General features: G+C 36.1%; 1 protein-coding gene across 1 annotated transcript; it reads left to right on the forward strand.

Moving 5' to 3' along the window:
- Positions 1 to 1,462: 1,462 nt before the first annotated feature.
- LOC104092462 (uncharacterized) lies at positions 1,463 to 14,334 on the forward strand. The gene is made up of 6 exons (XM_009598072.3): positions 1,463 to 1,874; positions 2,540 to 2,695; positions 2,897 to 3,022; positions 12,168 to 12,368; positions 12,897 to 13,061; positions 13,620 to 14,334. Exons 1-6 carry the CDS (start codon positions 1,665 to 1,667, stop codon positions 13,989 to 13,991), a joined length of 1,230 nt encoding a protein of 409 aa, XP_009596367.1. The 5' UTR covers positions 1,463 to 1,664; the 3' UTR covers positions 13,992 to 14,334.
- The last annotated feature ends 76 nt before the right edge of the window (positions 14,335 to 14,410 follow it).

Genomic DNA, 14,410 nt, shown 5'->3' on the forward strand with positions numbered 1-14,410 from the left:
TTAGAAAAATATTTTTTTCCAGTTTTTACAAAAATATAGTTTTAAAAATTATTTTTTAATTTTTTTTAAAGCAGTTTTTTGTAAAAACAGGAAAAAAAATATTTTCGTTTTTTTCAGTTTTTAGTAAAAACAATTCAGTTTTTTCAGTTTTTACAAAAAAAAATTGCTTTTTGGATACCAAATAATGAGTCTTTTTAATTAATTAGGAGATATTTAGAATTGGTCAACAGGGCAATGACACGTGTCCCTCCGTTTAAATGAAGGGTATATTTGAATCCAAAGTATGACTACAGGGGTATAGATAACCCAATAGTATAACAAGGGGTATTCTTAGACCATTTTCGAAAGTATATGGGTATATTTGGAGCTTTGTCGTTTTATATATTACTATTGACATATCTATATCTATCTATACTATATTAAAAGTACGAAGGCTCTTAACGAAATGTCGTTTGCCTTTTTTACCCTTTAAAACTAGAGTTCAGACTAGACAAAATAGTCTTTTAGTTATTATCCTAATATTTATGAATATTTATTTAATTATCTCCCTAATATTTAGGAATAGACATTTAATTATTTTCCTTATATTTACGAATAATTATTTAATTATTTTTCTAATATTTAGGGCTTCAAAATTAATTAAAATTTTAAATATTAAATCATTCCTTATTCGAACTATATACAAACTTCTATATCGAAGAATTTAAAATAAAGAAATATTTTAGCAATATAAATTCTTTCCTTATAAAATTCATTACTTCTAACATCAAAGATTTAAGCAATAACTCTAAGCTAAATATTAAAAACGATTTGACTTAAATATTCTCTTACCAAATATTAGGAAGTTTGACCCTAGATGTCGTATCAATTTAAAATCTAAGAACTAAAATAAATTAAAAATAAATTCAATTTAAGGAATTTACTTAATGACAAGTAAAAGAAGGGTGGACAATACTTTTAATTAATTAAATTTTATGCATTAAATCCTTCACTATTTGAATTGCATATAAATTTTTAATATTACATATATCATACGAATTTTTTTCTTATTTAAATTATGTAAATATTTATTTTAATAACTCAAATATAATTTTAATATAATATTTATATAATTATTTTAAATATATTACTCGTTGAGTTAAGGTACACGTGCAAAACACGTACCCTAAGACTAGTATTTTAAAGGGAGATAGCTAAATAAAGCTGACAACTAAAATTTTTATTTAGAAATTCAACGTTTAACTAACACGTAAATTCAAAGTATAATTCGCTTAATTAAATATGTGACAATTGGGTAATGGGGCCAATTTTGTGCTGTAGTGGAAATTGGGGCAAACTGAAAAGAAAAAAAAGAAGAAAAGAAAAAAAAGACTTTCCAGTTATGAGACGGTGGGATCAATAATTAAAAAAAGGCATTAAATAATGTCTACTTAAAAGGAGGAGTTGGTTACAAACTTGGATTCCTTTCCCGCACATTCTCTTCCCCCCCCCCCCCCCCCCCCCACACACCCTCTTCCGTGACATTTGTGCGAATTATAAATCCAATTTGGTGGTGGCGGTGGCAGTTGATCGGTGGTTATTGGTGGCGTCAGCCTCCGTCTATGCTAAAATTTGGTGCTGTTGTATTTGTTATAGGAGTAGTAGGAAGTGATCGATAATTAAGGATGGCGTACAGAAGGAGGCAAGGGACGAGCAAGTCGTCAACGTTCAAGGAGGAGAGCATTTTCCGTCCGCGTCCCGATGATGATGATTCCTTATCTTCTTCTTCTTCTTCTCTTGCCGCTCAGGCTATTAAAGCCTCTGCCGCTCATCGGGACTCTTCTCTCTCCTCCGCTTATGCCGATTCCGCTTTTCCCCATCCTCATCCTTCTCAGGTCAGATCCGCTCACTCTTCTTTTCTTATATTATATATATAAATACATACATTGTATTGTATCGTGCTCTCTGATCACCCTGTCTTCTTCGAACCAGTCATGTGCTTATATAACTGCAAAATGGATTAAGTTATATACATTGACAGTCATGTGTAAGCAACGTTTTACACTATCTGTGTATTTTGACCTTGCAATACAGGCTATTGGACCACAACTGAACCAGGCCCTTGATTCTTTGTAGATTAGAGAATAAAAGTCACTTCCTTTGGAGTATTTGCATATCTTTCTTCTGCTGTTAACCTGAAAACTCCTATATCTGATGCTGTGAACATCAAATTCATATACATTCATTTTTTGAAAAAAAATAGAAAGTTTCAGTTTTTTTTAGCAGAGTTACTTAGTATTGGCATGAAATGCACCTGATTGTTTGGAATTACAAAATATTCGTACAGCAGATCTCAATTAATTTGAGTTTGGGGCCTAGTTAATTGGTTTGTTCATTAACTAATTAAACTATCTCTTACCGGTACATGTTCTGATTTTTAATTTGAACTCGATATGTAATTTGAATAGTCGGCATTGACTTCGTTGTGCCCCATAGTTTAGCATAAGTCATAACTACCTTCTTAGTGCTGATATTCGCGTGAAATTTACTTTGGAACCAGGCTGCTGCTTCCTATGAATATACATCACTGTCAAGTTCCAATGAAGCCGGTGGTTTTTGGGATGTTCTGTCTAGAAAAGCTAAAGCAATTCTTGACGATGACAATATTTCCCAGCAATTCGAAGCTCCAGCCAGCAGCATCCTTAAAGAAACCCAGGTGATAATTGACTCCTCTCTTTTCTTCTAATAAAAAACAAGCATAAGCTCAAGCAGGAATATAACTACAACTATTCTCTCATTTTATCCCCATTTTCAAAACCTTCTTTCTTCTGTTTATGCAAGGAAGTGCTTCTATGACACTTCATGCTTGTATTATGAGCTTTTTATCTAACTTCCCCATATCCTTCTCAATATCCAGTATTATCGGCAATATCAGAACCCAAATGTTTCCAGAAAAGTGGACAATCCTAAACTGCGTAAGGGCCTGGATGCACTCACATCGTCTTTGAACCACATTGGTGATACCATCGGGAATGCATTGGAGGTATAAGTGCATTCTTTTCTTTGCGAAGCAGCTCCGGGGGCTAGCTTTTGAAATTTGTTAACTAGGGGTATTTGCCATGTTCATTTAATTGTCTGACATGACTCCTACTCTAATTTATATTTTCCTGAAAATCTTTTATCTGTTTCAAATGTTTTCCAGTTGATACAGTTATCTATGACATATTAAGCTGAAAGTTATAAGACTGTATAGCATTTGACATTGATATGTTTAAGAATGAGGATTGAAAGTGGGGGGGGGGGGGGGGGGGGGGGGGGGGGGGGGAAGGAGTGAATTGTGAATTTTCGACTAATTTGAGTCGACTTGGCCTTTCAGGAATCGAATGAAAAAGATAAATTGCAGAAAGTAAATGACACAGTATGTTTTTATACTAGTTCGGATCCAGAGTAAATCCTACATCCAGTCCCCTTGGGTTTCAAGGATGATCTTTTTCAAGTATGAAGTGGCTTAATACAGATGAGTTGATGTTGTTATACACCAACAATTTTTGTCACTCGTTTTTCTCTCTATAATTGATACAATGTCTCACCAGTGTTCTTATCTCTCTCTCTTCTCTTCTATGTTACACAAGAAATCTAGAGCAGACTACAATGTTTTGTTTGAAGTAGAACAAAGAGATTGAAATTGGTTTGATCAAAGTATATTTTTTTCAAGTCTGAAACATATGTATATATATATATACTTCGTGAGGCCTTCGTGAATCTTGAGAGATTGCAAACCCAAGGGAGTTGATCCTTGAACGGAATCATAGGTTGATTCTTTCCAAGAATAAAGTCAAGTTTCCGTTGATCCTCCTTGATTTGAGGTCTTGACAAGCTTTTCATTCGCTAGGCATATCTTTTCGTAACTTGAGTGATTTGCGATAGATCCCTTGATTTCTGGCTTCAACAATCTCCAATGCAGCCCTTGCGATCTTGTTTTCCTTTGATTTGGGACCTTCCTGTAATAGCTTCTGTCAATCATTTATTGAATCATTGATTGATTCTTCTTCCGTATCTCCGTTGCTTCTTCCTTTTTCATCTCTAATTATTGATTCTTTCCTTTGCATTGCTCCAGTAATAAATTATTTTCTTAATCTATTCTTGAATGGTATTGCTTCTTGATTGTTTTATTCCTTGTGTTCCTGCACCAGATGTGATATATTGTTTTTCATCATTGAAACTCATAATTAACAATCTCCCCTTTTTTGATGATGACAAAAATAATATATATAAACAACAGTTTACTTCCCTGTAGTCGACTCCCCTTCAATAGGTGCGTCATATACTTCAGTCAACTCCCCCTTAATAGTTGCTATATGTCCTGCAAAGTACAATGGTCTTTTTCTCCCCCTTTTTGACATCAACAAAGAGGGGATATGCACAGATACAGTTGAAATTAAGTTGGAACAGATATATCATAGGCAAATATTTAAAATATAGGCATCAGTTAAAGTATAGGCATGTAGGGTTTAGCAAAAGTATCCAGCGATTGGTTATCCAGCCCATCACAACAAAATAACAAACAAAAATTGTTTGAAACTTCCACAACTAACGACGCAAGAAATAAATAAAAGTGTTGCAAATCGCCTCCTTCAGACGTTCAAAGCTGGCATTGGCTGAAACCGTCACCCCATCAATCCTGTCATGTACTTCCTTGAAGGCTTTGACTGTATTTTCTCTGAGTTTGAGGATTTTGACCCTTATCTTTGAAACATCGGATCCAGTCTCTTTGGAGATTGCATGGATGTCCCAACAGTGGATTGAGTTGCTGCAAGAAGGTCCTTGATGGTGGTCAACTTGTTATCAATAGAAGATAGTTTCTCCATAAGATCAGGATCACCTACACTATGATGGGAAACAGAGGCTTTGGTCTTGGGATCAGGCTGGACGTTCTTGACTTCACCGTCCCTGTTTCTTCACCCAGGAGTCCTTAGCACACACATACCCCATACTGGCGAAGGCTCTAGAGTTGTAGGACTTGGAAACAGAGACAAAAGGGGTATTCTGAGATAGAGATGTTGTGGGCTTCCAAAATGTGGGTAATAGCCATACCATAGGGTAAACTGGTGGGATCATCAGCACTCTCAATCATGAAGTTTATGACCCATAAGGATAGTTTAACCTTAAGTTTGGTCACAAGGCAGTAGACAAAAAAGGTATCTCATTGAGAGAAGGTGGAGAATGATCCAGTACGAGAAACAAGAGTAGTTGCAACAATGTGGGCCAGAACTCAGGTTTAAAAACTAACATCACTGGGACCTAACTGGTTAGGAAGGAAATCAGATGGACATTCAGCAATACAACGTTTTGCTTGATAAAAAAAAAATTTCAAAATCATCAGGCCAAGTATTCTTGAAAAGCATAAGAAAATTGGAGCACTTACACCGAAAGATTGAGTCAAACATGGCACAATCAAGGATAATGCGTTTTCCTAGAACTAAGGATTCTAACTTATCAGGCTTTCTAGAGTGAAGATTTGCATAAAACATTCTCGCTAAAGGTTCATAGACTTTGGGAGGGGGTACAGAGAGAAATTTTGACCATCCTTGAAAAACAAATAGATCCTTTACCTTACAATTGAGGGCCTCCATATCATCAAGGTCGATTACTCTTCCATGGAAAATGGGCTTGTCTTTCAGAGCAATAAAAAAATCCCTATGTGGGGTATCCCAGAAATTGAAGTCGGACTCTAGAGAACTCGAGAGCTCTACTTTGGATTTCTTGGGGGGTAAAAGATTCATGGGGGTCTTCCATAGGTCTTTTTCCAAGGGTTTTTTCTCCTATTAGGCGAAAGTGGTCTTAATAGTTCTGCCTGAGAAGAGGCAAACCCTTCCGAGTGGTCAGACCCTAGGTCTACTTGTTCTGGAGGCTAAGTAGATGGTTTTCCCTTGGAACGAGTACTTTTTCTAGTGGAGGCAGACGGATTCTTGGAGTGTTTAGCCATTGAGAGACTTTGAAGAAGGGTTTGAAGGATTTGAGGAACGGTTTTTGAGTGGTAGGAGCAATGAAGACAGAGAAGAGTGGTTCAGGGGATTACAAAAGGAAGGGATTTTGACGGTTGAGTGCAGGAAAGGAAGAGGTGTGAGGAAGGGTCATAATGATTGATTTTCCTTTCTTAAAAGCTGCGACTGATGGGAAAAGAGAGGGAAATTGGAGGCGCTAAATTAATGCATACTTACAGATAAAACATAAATAAAAATATTAGACACACAAGAATTAAAAACTAACACATGGGTCCTAAGTTTTATGACCAAGAGAAATAATACCAAGTAGTTCTCTTAGGGAGCAAAATCTATCTTCAAGTAAAGGCTTAGTAAAAATGTCAGCTAATTGATCAGTTGTGCCAACAAATTATAATTTTATATCTCCCTTAAGCACGTGATCTCTAATGAAATGATGCTTGATGTCTATATGCTTAGCCCTAGAATGATTCACATGATTCTTTGAGAGACATATAACACTAGAGTTATCACAAAATATTTGAATATGTTTAAAAAATGGTTCATAGTCACCCAGTTGACGAGACATACATAGTAACTGAGCACAACATTGCCCAATAGCAATATATTCTGCACCGTTGTGGATAATACAACTGAGCCTTATTTCTTACTGTTCCATGAAATTAATGCCTTTCCCAGTAATTGACATGTTCCGCTAGTGCTTTTTCTGTCTTCTTTATCGCCTGCAAGATCAGCATCTGAAAAACCTTCCAGTTTAAAATTGTTAGAACATGGATACCATGATCCATAAGAAATAGTTCCGATGAGATAACAAATTATTCTCTTTACTGCAGTCAGATATGATTCCTTAGGAGCTTACTGAAACCTGGCACATTTACACACACTAAACATAATATCTGGTTGACTAGCAGTCAAGTAGAGCAAGGAACCGTTCATTCCATGATATTTAGTTTCATCAACTGGATTTCCTTTTTCGTCCTTGTCGAGACTTGTTGACGGGCTCATTGGTGTACCAATTGCTTTAACACTGCTCATGCCAAACTTTTGAATTAATTCCTTTGTATATTTTGTTTGGAACATGAACGTTCCTTCTTCAGATTGTTGAATTTGTAGTCTAAGAAAAAATGTAAGCTCTCCCATCATGCTCATTTCAAACTCACTTTGCATAAGACTAGCGAATTCCTTGCACAACAGAGGGTTAGCACTTCCAAAGATAATATCATTAATATAAACTTGAATAATAAGATTACCTCCTGATGATCTTTTGATAAATAAGGTAGTATCTACTTTACCTCTTGTAAACACATGATCAAGTAGAAATGAACTAAGCTTTTTGTACCAGGCTCGTGGAGCTTGTTTGAGTCCATACAGAGCTTTAGTCAAATTATACACATGGTAAGGGAATTTTGAGTCTTCAAAACTAGGAGGTTGTTTTACATATACCTCCTCATCAATGAAGCCATTTAAAAAGGCACTTTTGACATCCATCTAAAAGAGTCTGAATCGTTTGAAGGATACATATGCAAAAAGAATCCGTATATACTCTAGTCGAGCTATTGGTGCAAAGGTCTCATCGTAGTCGACTCCTTCCTGATGTGAGTAGCCTTGGGCTACTAATCTGGCTTTGTTTCTCACGACCTTTCCATCTTCATTAAGCTTATTTCTGAAAACCCATTTTGTTCCAACTACAGTAGCATTTGCAGGCTTAGGTAGCAATTTCCAGACTTGTTTTTTTATCAAATTGATTGAGTTCTTCCTGCATTGCTTGTACCCAGCCGGAGTCTTTTAAGGCTTCCTCAACCCTCTTTGGTTCAATCTGAGAGATGAGTGCTACATTTGCTTTTTTCTTGAGAGCTCCCCTGGTTTTTATTCCTTCACTTGGATCTCCTATGATAAACTTTTGAGGATATTCCGGTTCACTTCTCTATGCATTTAGACGTGTTGCAATCGTATGAGTAGTTGACTCCTTCTGTGATTCTGGTTGACTGGTGACGGGCTCACTAGTTGATTCTGTGACACCGTCTATCGTATCAGTTGACTTTTGAGATTTGCTTGACTGTGGTGTTTCTTGACTAATATCTTCATCACCTGCAATAATTACTTTCTCGGCAGTAGTGTTATTTTTATCAAATATGACATGTACTGATTCTTCTACAAATAAAGTGCATTTATTATAAACTCTAAAGGATCTATTATTTATGGAATAACCTAGAAAAATACCTTCATCACTTCTTGGATCAAATTTTCCAAGATTGTCCTTACTATTGTTGTGGATAAAATACTTGCTGCCAAAAGGATGAAAATAACCTATATTGGGCCGTTTACCTTTCCATAATTCATATGGAGTTTTCTTCAGAATAGGTCTTATAAGACATCTGTTGAGAATGTGGCAGGCTGTGCTTACTGCTTCTGCCCAAAAATGGTTTGGCAGGGAATATTCCAATATCATTGTTCTGGCCATATCTTGTAGAGTTCTATTTTTCTGCTCAACTACTCCATTCTGTTGAGGTGATCTTGGAGCTGAGAAGTTGTGAGTATATCCTTGATCATTGCAGAAATCTTCAAATGCTTTGCTTTCAAATTCTCCTCCATGATCACTTTGAATGGTTGTAATAAGGTACCCTTTTTCTCTTTCAACTTTCTTATAGAAAATCTCAAAGTATTTCAAAGCTTCATCTTTGTGAGATAAGAAAATTACCGATGTAAAACGTGAGTAGTCATCAACAATAACAAAAGCATATCGTTTTCCTCCTATGCTAGAAGTTCTGGTGGGTCCAAACAAATCCATGTGGAGCAATTGTAAAGGCTTGGTGGTAGATACAATGCCTTTGTTTTTGAAAGAGTTTATGGTTTGTTTGCCAATTTGACATGCATCACATACATGATTTCTAGAAAAAATTAAGTTTAGGGAAACCAATAACTAAATCATGCTTGGAGAGTTTCTCAATAAGATGCATGCTTGCATGACCAAGTTTCATACGCCACAACCGTAGATCATCAGATATAGATGCTAAGCAGATGTGACTATCTAGATTTTCAATGCCATCAAGAATGTAAATATTTCCATACCTTTTTCCTGGGAGTATTATTTTACATGCCTCATCTTCAATAGCGCAACCTGTTTTCTTGAATTTAACTTCGTACCCTAAATCACAAAGCTGACTTATACTCAGGAGATTGTAGTTGAGTCCTTCTACAAGATACACTTTAGTAATATCACAGTTGTTGTTGAATGGAACCATGCCAGTGCCAACTATCTTTCCTTTTGAATCATCGCCAAATTTGACACTTCCTCCATTTATCTTTGTAACTTCTTTGAACAGGTTTTTGTCACCTGTCATGTGACTGGAACACGTACTGTCTAAGTACCATTTTCCTTTGTGGCTCATTCTGTGGTGTTCCTTGCTTGTTTCACCTCGTGCCATGAAACAATTTTCATTATCTTCTTTGCATTCATCGTCTGATGCATCTTCATCAGTCCAGCAACCTGAATATTTGTTCATGTCATTTTTCAGAATGGTCATGAAACATAGATTTGCTATTTCCTCGTGTTCCGAACTGTCTTCATCACTCCAGCTTCAGAAATATTTATTTTTATTAAATCCTCTGGAAACCTTTCTTTTAAGATCTGGGCATTCAGCTTGAACATGCCCATATCTTCCACACTCATAACATTTTCCATCATTCTTGTCTTGTTCATTATTTTGCCTGGTTCGCCTAGAGGGCATCCTACCTCTTCTTGTGTTTCTGTATATTCTCATTAAACCATCCATGTTTCTTGATACCATGGCAATCTCTTCTTCAAGAGCTTCTGGGTCGTCATCAATATTATTTTCTGGTCTTTCAGTTGTAGCTTTGAAGGCAACAATTTTCTTCTTTTCTTCCTGCTTTGTTTTCTTAAGGTGAGTTTTCTCGAATGCTATAAGATCCCTCGAAGCTCATCATATGAAAGTTTGTTTAGATCTTGTGATTCGAGTGCAACTACTTTTGTCTGCCAAGTGGTAGGTAGACTTCTTAGAATTTTTCGAACTTGATCAGCACTTGAATATGGTTTACCTAAAGCTTTCAGAACGCTAATGATTTTGCTGAACCTTGCAAACATTTCCTCAATGGTTTCTCCTTCTTTCATCTGGAAGAGTTCATAGTCATGAACCAATATGTTAATGTGAGTTTCTTTCACTTTGCTGGTTCCTTCATATGTAACTTTCAGTTTATCCCACATTTCTTTAGCTGTATCATAACTTGATATTTTCTTATATTCCTCTCCACTTATAGCATTATAGAGTAAATTTTGTGCCTTAGCATTAACCTGAACAACTGCCATTTGTTCGTTTGTGTATTCATCTATATCTTTTGGATCAGCAGGTGGTTGAGCTGCTGCTGGTAGTGGATAGTTCCCCTTTTTGATAATGCGCCATACTTTGACATCATAAGATTCTGCATATATTTTCATACGCACTTTCCAACGAGAAAAGTGTTGTCCATTGAAGTATGGTGGCCTAACTTGCGATGTTCCTTCTTGAAAGAGTGCTCCAACAATAACTTGATTTGCCATGATCTTTTCTCACAAGCTGTTAAGCAAAACGTGTGAGACTTGCTCTGATACCAATTGAAAGTGCATGGGGGGGGGGGGGGGGGAGGTGAATTGTGAATTTTCTTTTCTTTTTCGCAGTAGTCGACTAATTTGAGTTCTAGTCGACTTGGCCTTTCAAGAGTCGAATAAAAAAGATAAATTACAGAAAGTGAATGACACAATATGTTTTTATACTGGTTCGGATTCAGAGTGAATCCTACATCCAGTCCCCTTGGGTTTCAAGGGTGGTCTCTTTGAAGTATGAAGTGGCTTAATACAGATGAGTTGATGTTGTTATACACCAACAACTTTTGTCACTCGTTCTTCTCTCTATAATTGATACAATGCCCCACCAGTATTTTTATCTCTTTCTTCTCTTCTTTGTTACACAAGAAATCTAGAACAGATTACACTATTTTGTTTGAAGTAGAACAAAGAGATTGAAGTTGGTTTGATCAAGATATATTTTCTTCAAGTCTAGAACATATGTATATATATACTTCGCGAGGCCATCTTGAATCTTGAGAGATTGCAAACCCAAGAGAGTTAATCCTTGAACGGAATCATAGATTGATTCTTTCTAAGAATAAAGTCAAGTTTTCGTTGATCTTCCTTGATTTGAGGTCTTGACAAGATTTTCATTCGCTAGGCATATCTTTTCGTAACTTGAGTGATTTGCGATAGATCCCTTGATTTCTGGCTTCAACAATCTCCAGTGCAGCCCTTGCGATATTATTTTCTTTTGATTTGGGACCTTCCTGTAATATCTTCCGTCAATCATTTATTGAATCATTGATTGATTCTTCTTCCGTATCTCTGCTGCTTCTTCCTTTTTCATCTCTAATTATTGATTCTTTCCTTTGCATTGCTCCAGTAATAGATTGTTTCCTTAATCTATTCTTGAATGGTATTGCTTCTTGATTCCTTTGTTTTATTCCTTTTGTACCTGCACCACATGTGATATATTATTTTTCATCATTGAAACTCATAATTAACAAGGATAATGGTGTTCGGACCGAAATAATCAAGTGTCATATAGAAGCAAATAAAGCATACCTTTAACAACGATAAATCAGATAACAAAAAAGAAATATACCAAAAGACACACAAACATTTAACGTGGTTCGGTCAATTGACCTACGTCCACATATGAAGATGAGCATTCAACTATATAAAAGAGAGTACAAATTATCGAGAGAACAATCTCACAAAGAGGCACAGACAAGAGACAGCATAACACTTGTCTCACAAATTCTCCCTCTAAAGAAGACTCTCAAACCCTTTAAGGGACTACATTGTGAATGCTACTAAATGAGAAGTAAGAATCCTCAACTTATAGAGGTCCAAAACTTTTTCCTCCAAGAAAAGAGACTAGCAAAATATGAAAGAATTATATTTTTCTTTTCGTAAAAGGTAAAATCAATTATGGTAAATATGTTGCTCTTCCTTCAAAGAATAGGAAAACCAAATATGGTAAGAAAATGAGGACAAATACTTAACACGGCTCAATTTGTTATCTGAAGCTAGTTGATTTTCATGAGAATAGTTTATAGTTTATGTGATTTCCTAATCAGGTACGTGCTGCTTCAACATAAGTTTTTCTTGATTCTCAGGAGGGACGTACAATTGTTGAGAACAAGACTACTGACATTATTCAAGAGACACGCAAACTGCAGATCAGGAGAAAAGGTACCAACTTTGAGGAACAAAATCATGTTTCTAGCCTACATAGCGCATGGCAGCAATCCTCAAGGCAAACGACTCAGCCACATACACAAACCAATCATGAAGATCAACTAAAGGCTTCTCGTGATGTGAGTTGGCAAATTGTTATTCTGTATTTCTTAGTCATGTAGTACCAAGGCCTTAATTTTCCAGAGAGAATGCTTTTAAAAATTTCAAGTCTACTTCACAACTGCAGTCAAAATCTGAAGTAACTGCAATATTACGTTGTACTTTTGGCAAGTGGCAACATCCTGTCTGAGTGACTAAATAATACAATAATTGCTGTAACCGCAACAATTATGAGAAAAGATTTCTTTCTTTTTACATTTTGAAGCATGAGGAGCTTTAAAGACATTATCCGAGCAAAGTATATAAATACAATTATTAATCTCGGACAACATATTTTTACATTCGCATTTTAGTTGTAGTTCATCTGATTACCTTCAATACCAATAGTGTACTTGACAGAACGAGATCTCATCATTACTCTAAATGGTAGAACACAGGTTCACAGAGCTCTCATTGTTCTGAATTCTTGTGTGGGTTTACTATGAACTTCCTTTGGTATTATATCCTTACAAGTGAAGTGCATTATGGACCTGTCTTTTGGGTTTCAGGTGGCAATGGCAAATGCTGCCAAAGCCAAGCTTCTTTTACGAGAGTTGAAAACTGTTAAAGCATATCTTGCTTTCGCAAAACTAAGGTGTTCTCAGCTGGGAGAAGAAAATAAAGTCCTTCGAGAGTCTTGTGAAAAGGGAGACAATCCTGCAGTTGATGACATGGTAATCCTTCACTTACTTGCACAAATGTAATATGGTTTTTCTGTATTAAACATTCCTTTGATAGTACCTCTTCTTCTTCCTTCTTAAGTCATCAGGGGCAGCAAGATGCAGTGGATACAGTCTGTAAAAGTTTGTCTTAGAGATTGAGTTTTTTTTGCATAAGAAATCTAAGCATTACCTTAAACCAACTTTGCTAATTGGATACAATATGGTTATATTACTAGTGACTTTAATCATGTATGTGTTCTTTTTTGCTAGTATATCATATGTTACGCCATTGAACATGGACGGGGAACTAGGGGATTGCAAGGGGGTCTGAACCATCTTCGTCAGAAAATTATACAGTATATACAAGGTCATACTATTTATATATATATATAATATATGTTGAATACCATTATCTTTCTCGTGTGTTTAGTTTTGTATATTTTGAATTTTCTTAGTGAAAAGTGGCATAACGACCTACACAATGCCTTTATCCTTTTCATTTTAACATTTGAAATCCTTAAACACCGTGCGTGGTGAAGAACTAATGCTTTCTATAATCTAAAATTTCAGATACGCCTTCAACTTGAGACACTATTAGCAGAGAAGGCTCGTCTAGCACATGAGAATTCCGTGTATGCTCGTGAGAATCGCTTCTTAAGAGAGATTGTGGAGTACCACCAATTAACCATGCAAGATATTGTGTATCTGGATGAGGGCATAGAAGAAGTAACAGAAGTGTATCCTATACCTGCCGTCTCAAAGATGCTTTCAAATTCCCTTCCAGCACCTACATCCCCATGTACCCCCTCGGAAGTACCCTTATCATGCAGCTCCTCAGTGACAGCTCTTGCTTCCATTGCACCCCAAGTGGCAGTAGATCATGAAGCTCCACCAAGTTCCAATATTCCAACTTCCACGGGGGAAGATTTGAGAAGTCAATGATTGCTGCTGGAGAGCCAGTCCTCACTTTCTTTCAAGTTTTAATATTAGTGTAGTGCCATACCACTTTTTCTTCATTTTTTTATGAAGTTGGGAATTGAAGTCCAAAAAGTCTTTTGTTTCTTTTTTCCTTTTTTGTTTCTTCTTGATTGTTTAATTCTTTTCTTATCCTGTAAGTTACAGATGCGCTATTTGTGGCAAATTGGGAAGAGTTAGACAAAGGTGTCCTTTTACTCTCGCACTCTCTCTGATTGTTTCTATTCTTTTTCTTGTAAGGTACAGGTGGCTATTTAATTGTACTCGAACAAAAAAGAAGTTGGCTTAAGACTTTCTGCGTTGAGATTGACTGGTTCTTTGCATCTTTCATTAGTTTTTTTAGTTTTGTTCTCTTTCTTTTCACGTGATTATTAATCAGAAAAAGG

This window comes from Nicotiana tomentosiformis, chromosome 7 (genome assembly GCF_000390325.3).
Source record: "Nicotiana tomentosiformis chromosome 7, ASM39032v3, whole genome shotgun sequence".
Lineage (NCBI taxonomy): Eukaryota > Viridiplantae > Streptophyta > Magnoliopsida > Solanales > Solanaceae > Nicotiana > Nicotiana tomentosiformis.